Source organism: Sinocyclocheilus anshuiensis, unplaced genomic scaffold (genome assembly GCF_001515605.1).
Source record: "Sinocyclocheilus anshuiensis isolate Anshui unplaced genomic scaffold, SAMN03320099.WGS_v1.1 scaffold1049, whole genome shotgun sequence".
NCBI lineage: Eukaryota > Metazoa > Chordata > Actinopteri > Cypriniformes > Cyprinidae > Sinocyclocheilus > Sinocyclocheilus anshuiensis.
The window spans coordinates 1,148,907-1,156,294 of NW_015557197.1; the positions used below are offsets into that span (position 1 = coordinate 1,148,907).

Sequence of the window (7,388 nt, forward strand, 5' to 3'; positions counted from 1 at the left end):
TATATGATTTGTTATTTAACATATGTAATGTAATGACATAGGGTTATTTAACATATTTAACTATTGCAGGTTTGTGTAATATTCTGAGTTTGCATTTGACTGTTTTTACTGATTTTGAGGAATACAGAATCTTTTTTTGTGCAGTGAGAGTAAATGCATGTTCATAGTTAGTCTAGAACTACAGTAACATGTTCACACAGCACACACAACGCCTCTGCACTTACTCCCGATTTCTCTCAACATGGCAACACAAGAGCTGTCTTTTGAACGAGCGCACCTTTTTTTAACAACCAAAAAGTGGCTGTTTCGTTGTCTGTTGAGGAAGTACAGACATTCCTCTCGTTGATAGCAGAGGAGGGAATCCAGCGAGAGCTTGATGGGGCGACGCGGAATGAAAAATTTTTTCAGGTGTCGCGGCAGTAGAGGTGGCGCAACTATAACCACATGTGAATAATCCCGCCCACTCTAAAGCGGTACTAAACTGCAGTGGAAATGCAAACCGAGCCGAGTCGTACCACGCAGTGGAAAAGCGCCAAAAGTGGCGTTACTCATTTGAAAAAGTAGCCTAACTCAGATATTTCCTTCTAAATTAAAAAAAGTAATGCATTACTTTACTAGTTACTTCAAAAAAGTAATCTGATTACGTAACTTGCGTTAATTGTAAGGCATTACCCCCAACACTGCTGACCACCAGCATCTAGCAAATAAAGCTTATTAGTGCTGCTAAATAGTGGTCGGCCGATATATCGGCCAATATTTGACATTTTTCAAATATCGGCATCAGCCGTTAAGTTTTCCTGTTTGGCCGATGCTTTCGAGTCAGGACTTTTATTTTGACGGCACTGAGAGCGGCTGCGCCTGAGAAGACAGCGCTTACATTCTCCCTCTTGTTCGCTGTTGTCGTAACAGTTCTGTCTAATACGGATAGAAGTCTGTCTAATAATTAGATAGAACGGTTAAACAAAGGAATTTAAATGTATACACAAAGTATTATAACGATTGCTTTTATATTATTAGTAATAGAAAGGCAAACATTCTAATACTTTCTTGTTTGCCGTCAGCATTCAGCAAATACGCATTTATATCATTTAAACAAATCTTTGAATGGCCAATGAACATTTAATTTCACAAACCTTGCAAACTTAGTCGGATCCAGTTGTGAGATCTTGTGAAGTGTGCATTTGTATCCTGCATGATCGTGTGTTCTCTGCATGACTGTCGGTCCGTGCCAATTGAATGCGGACAGGTGGAGAGTTCAGCTTCACTGGAGATGCGCGATCAACAAACTTTAAACTCATGATTTCAAATTATGCTGCGCTTTATGCATTTGCCCACCGCTATATTCATGTCATTACCACTGTGTGCTGTATGTAAAATGAGTGTTACCTTGGCTTTATTTGAAAAAATATGATTCCCAATGCACACAAACTTCCCAGAATACTGAGTGCCCTGTTGGTTACAGTGTTTACGTTTTTATTAAATATTTATTTATTTGTGAAAAATACTTTGTCATCTAAAGTATAAGTACGTTTATTTAACACATTTATTTTTTTATCCATTTTCAAATGATTTCAAACCCTTAAATATTAATTAAAATAAATAAAATGATATCGGTTTTATATCGGCCATCGGCCACCCTGCTTTCCAAGATGTCGGCTGTCAAAAAAAAAACAATATCGGTCGACCACTACTGCTAAACTTAAGTGACATTCAATTTGTGTTTGTAAATGTATTCCATGAGTTTGTTGTGAACGTAATTGTAAAGGAACTGCCTGAATTCTCCTGCATAATGCATGAAGCGTTCTACAGCAAATGTACTGACTGAGCTGCCTTGCTGATAATAGCTGCTAAGCTGTTGGTAGTTATATACACTGAAATATGTTCCTATACAAGAAATATAGGCAGATACAAACTGGTGTGCTTGTTCTGACAATCATCCTTTAATCACCATTACAACTAAAACCCAAATAGCCTTTAGTCCATAATTTTCATCTCCCCAACCTTGAAAGCATTACATTAACCGTAGGTACATGCCATTTAGGTTACTGCCAAAACTCCAGGCTTAGATTTTACACACACAATTGGTGAGACGTTAGAATACCCAATCCAAGACTGACAATTTTACAACTAAATAGTCTAATAACATTTTTATCTTCGATGAAATCTTACAGTGCTTTACCTAGACTAACATTAATACTACTGTCAGTAAAAATCAAACAAGAAATTTAAGTCAACCTTATTTTTTACCATCATTTCTCATTGCAAAGACAAAATAACAAATTCCTGGACAGAAAAAAGGCTTTCCCCTCATTCTCTTCTCTTGCACTAATATTCAGTTTTGCCATCAAAACAATAAACTAAAGTGTAAAATATAATAAAATAAAAGAGTACATTTTAAATATAGTACATATTGCTCTCACTTTCTTTTCGTTCCAAATGCAGGCATCCATATCAGTCACTAAACTCTTGGTTTAGAATAATTTAGAGAAAATTGTGCATATGGTTGGCCTTATAATTCCTATACTGTCTAACACGTTAAATAAAAAAGAATAATAATAATTAATTAAAAAAAGTGAAGGATCAGCTAGAGGCACCAGTAAACATGCATCATGGCATCATTTTCTGACAGAATCAGAGTGTTTAGATGCAAACAGTCGTTTGGAAAAAGAGAAAACTAATGGATTTAACGTTACTCATCATCTTATAATCTCTACCCATAAGCTATTGCACTCATTGGCCTATATATATATATTTAAGAGACATTGAAGCATGACCTATTTCTAGAGGCTTTTACAATCCGTTGCTTGCTCAGGGTAACTTCTCAAAAATCAAAGTGGTCGACAAATAACAGGAAGAAAGCCCTGGTTTGACCTCGCTAAAGCATTAAAATCTCTGTATTTGTTGGTCACGGCGAAATTAGAGCCGATCCTATTTGAAGTTTTGTCTGACTAAAGCGAAGCATGAGGAGACGGGTCATGACTTCGGGCTGATTTTGTAATGAGCTTGCTAGAAAATGTCTGCGAAAACCTGGCATGAATTACAAACAGCCGATCAATAACACGTTTCACACCTCACAAAACAGATTAAAGCTGGTCAGCCGAGCCACATGTGGTTTGTTCATAAACGTCTCATACCTTCTACGCTGTCAGAACACGAGGTTCCGATGCCGGTATCGCCACTGTCCGAGGCAGCGCTGTGACGGCGCCCGCGGCTGCTAATGCCAGCGGCGGAAGAGGAAGCTTGCCATGCCGAGTCGCAGCCAGGGACCCATCCAGGAGAGGACGTGCTCGAACCTAGGAGACAAACAGAGGGATGTCATGTCCAACAAACACATGATTTTAAACTGTATCAGCATTTAAACTACTTTGTTTATTCACAATGAAAGTCGTTTAGTTAAGTGAGCATTCACAAATGACACAGAAGTGCAACCGGACACTACAAAAGCAACTCTGAGGGCTGCAAATCTCAGATAGACATTACAAACACATAATGTCAATGAAATGAGATGAATGTGAACAAACATAGGGTTGAGAATCAACAACCGGTTCTTATTCAGAATCATTAATCAAAAATAAATAAAAATGTAAAGAACTCCCAAGTAAACCAAATGTCATGGAAATCTGAAAAAAAAAGGTACAATTATGTACTTAAGGTTTTTCAGCTTGACTCCGATTAATATTGTTAATATTAATCATATTTGTTTGATTATTAACAGTTATTAAAATCAATAGTTTTGTTTTAGTGTTTTATACACACACACACACACACACACACACACACATATATATATATACATATACATACACTGCCATTAAGATGCCTGGGGTAAGTACAATTTAATTTATTTATTTACTTTTAAAATAAATTAATACTTTTATTTTGCACGGACACATTAAATTGATCTAAAGTGGCAGTAAAGACATTTGTAATGTTACAAAAGATTTCTATTTCAAATAAATGCTGTTCTTTTGAACCTATTATTCATTAAAGAATACCGTTTTCAACATTAATAATAATAAGAGATGTTTCTTAAACACAAAATTATCAAATTAGAATGTTATATTACTGGAGCAATGGCTGCTGAAAATTCAGCTTTAACATCACAGGAATAAATTACATTTTAAGATATATTCAAATAGAAATTTGTATTTCAAATTGTAACAATTTCACACAATATAGGTGTTTTTACTGTAAAATAAATGAGAAGGCTAAGACTTTTAAAAACCTTTAAAAATCTTACGGACCTCAAACTTTTGAACGGTAAACACAAACTAAACAAAACTTTTAATGTGGTTTAGAAAAATACTAGAATTATACATATACAAACATCACCTCTAACATTTTTTTGGGCCAAAAACTACTAAACCACTAAAACAAGGTGAAGTTCAGTGAACCAAATTGTCAGATTTGCCCTAGAGGGCTCGTCCCCAATTTCTGCTGGCCTAATCTATTCTGAGGTGTAATCCGTTTAGATACCACCATTTAGGCTGTCCCCCGTAATGCCTGGCAGGAAAAAAGTGGAATATATAAACTTTCTTGCCAACATCTCTGAACATTTTGATTTGATTCCAAATAGTGGAGAAAAAAAATCTTAATACTGTTTCATAATTCAACGTTGTGATGACTACAACAGATATATTTTTTGAGCTGATCATTAAAGGGATAGTTCACCCAAAAATGAAAATTTGATGCTTACCCCCAGGGCATCCAAGATGTAGGTGACTTTGTTTCTATTAAAACTGTGGAAAGTATAAACATCATCCTTTTCCTTTCGGGTACAGTCAGCAAATTCTATACTCCTAACACACGCATTTTTTTTGTGCCATACATCTGAGAAAACTCACAAACTGAGTTTGAAGCATTTTTCCCTGAAACGGCAATAAACAGAAAAACAAAAATACTTCAGATGCTTTATATGAATCTCAAACCTACAAGAGTTCAAGACCAGCAGAAGCCAAGCTCCAGCTGAAATCACTAAGGTCAGAACCAAAATTAGGTCTCCATAATTCCTGGGTGGAAAACCTCAAGTTTATACCAGTTCATATGAAAGTGATCCACATTAGCCATCGTGACAGAGTAGCAGATCTGTAAATATCCCGGGTAAACACAGGGCTTGTTGTTGATGAGGCTCCAGCAACTTCTAGACCACCAACAGTTATGCAATGTGATATGAATTATTAAAAACACCGGCAGAGAGACTAGTCAGAATTTGTTGCATCACTGTTCAATATTTAGACAACTTTCAAACACACAAAGTGTAAAAACACAAGCCACTAAATACTGAACACGTGTTTGTTTGGATTTTACTGTCACCACTGTATAATTTGTTTAAAAAAATAAAGAAAAATAAAAAAAAGTATAAGAAAGATTGGACTAAAGACACATGTAAGCAATTTATACGTCAATATTTGAGAGAAAAAATACAATTATGTAAATCACAAAATGTATATATATTTTAATGCAATATTTATAAATAATTAAATAAACTTAAAAATAAAATTCCAATTTTTTCTTTTTTATTATACATCTAACATTAATAGTAGCTACAAACCTCAAACAAAATAAATATTCTAGATAAGCAAGTTAATACTTTGCTTTAGAAAACCAAAAATATTGTTTGTTTATTTTAGGGGAAAACATTGTATACCTCTCTCTCTCTCTATATATACATATAGGCCTATAATATGCCATCTGTGTGCCACAGCACTGCATATATTAAAAAGACCCCCCTATTAAAGAGACAGAACACTTGTGTCCATATCTGACTCAAAGACAAAGCTGAAGGTGACACGAGTGATGCTGTCAAACCATCACAATTCAATAACATCACAACGCTCATAACGGAACACCGCGTATCTAATATATCACAGCCTGAGAGCGCGCGGAACAACAATACACGCTCCGTTACACGCGATCAAATATGGCTGTTCCTATGAGCATATCTGGCTTACAGTGTGTCATTACACAAATGCTAGGCTCTTACCTATCTTATACGCGTCGAATCCGTCCTCAAAATCATTCCTGGCCCACATGGTGCTCGGTTTCACACACTGAACCGATAGACCCGACACAACGAGCCGAGATAAAATGCGCGACCCCACTAAGAAGAGGAGGGGGGGTATTTAAGTGAAACCGCATTCCATAGCCAGCAATGACTGGAAGAACCTGCGGATACAATCTGAAATCAACGCGTTTATATGTCGCTACGCGGTAGTCCTGCAAGGCTGGTGCGTATGTCGCAGATTTGAACCGGAGTTATGAACTAGCATTCGCTGTGACTCGCTAGCAGCTGCATCGCGAGGATGTGAGCTCACTGCCTGCAGCTCCCTCCAGAGATCCGCGGAGAAACGCAATCACAGTCCGAGAGCGAGCGACACTGGCTCCTCCCACTCAAAGCCACACTCTCTACTGTAAGTATATGAAGAAAAGACCGGGGCTAGTTGTCACACGGGTGAAAAGTGTCTTAACCCTTTAATGGCCAAGAATTCCTCTGAAATAAGTCTGAACATTTTCAAACGCGCCAGCACTCATGTACAGTTTGTACATTTGAAATAAAATAGATTTTTTAAAAACTGAATTGCCAGGAAAAAAAACAACTGTACAGTTGAAAATAAAACCAATATTTTTTAAATAGATAAATAAAAGGAAAAAAGTTATCTGAAATTACTTATTTTTATAACTTATGACCTTTTATAATACAAAAATATATATATACCTCTCCCCAGAGCAAGTAGTTCTAAACTTTCGTATATTTATTTATTACTATTTGTTGGCCAAAATAATGGTTGGATCCCTCTGCATTCTTTTTTTTGTACCTTTCTTTTTTGAATTGTGGTTCCAAATTGAAAATTCATCAATTTTGCTTAAAATTCTACAATAGGCTTTTTAAAGGCAGGCTCCCATTGTGACAACATCTCTCATTTAATGTAACTTTTATAATGTAATGTATTAGTGAAGTATTTTTTTTTTCTTAAAGACTTAAATGTATATGCATGTATATGTTAAACTGACTTATGAACATGGAATATAAAGTACTGGACTAAAAAGTGAGACAATAACTAGCCCCGATCTCCCATACAGTATGAGTGGAGGTGATATACATAAACATAAGCAAATACTTATGTATATATACTTATATAGGTAAAGTTTATTTTCAAATATTAATACTCTTATTTAAAACTGATCATTTTAATGGATCTTTTAAATATTATGTTTTTAATGATTTAAAGTTACTATAAAATGCTATATACTAATATAGAATGGTATTTCTTGCCAAGGTCTTGAGGGGATAAAATTAAATGTACCCATGGTTCAAATCAACAAACACACTCACCCCTATTCAGATGGCACATTCTTTCACAGGGAAACACAGCAGAACTATTTATATT

The 7,388-nt window shown here is 35.6% G+C and overlaps 1 protein-coding gene across 1 annotated transcript in view; it reads right to left on the reverse strand.

Moving 5' to 3' along the window:
* Positions 1 to 6,371, reverse strand: part of LOC107678822 (centrosomal protein of 85 kDa-like) — a 72,446-nt gene extending 66,075 nt beyond the window's left edge. The window contains 3 exon segments of the mRNA XM_016474227.1: positions 3,135 to 3,293; positions 5,984 to 6,111; positions 6,113 to 6,371. Of these exon segments, the coding sequence (XP_016329713.1) occupies positions 3,135 to 3,293; positions 5,984 to 6,111; positions 6,113 to 6,138 (313 nt within the window). The 5' untranslated portion in view covers positions 6,139 to 6,371.
* Positions 6,372 to 7,388: the final 1,017 nt, after the last annotated feature.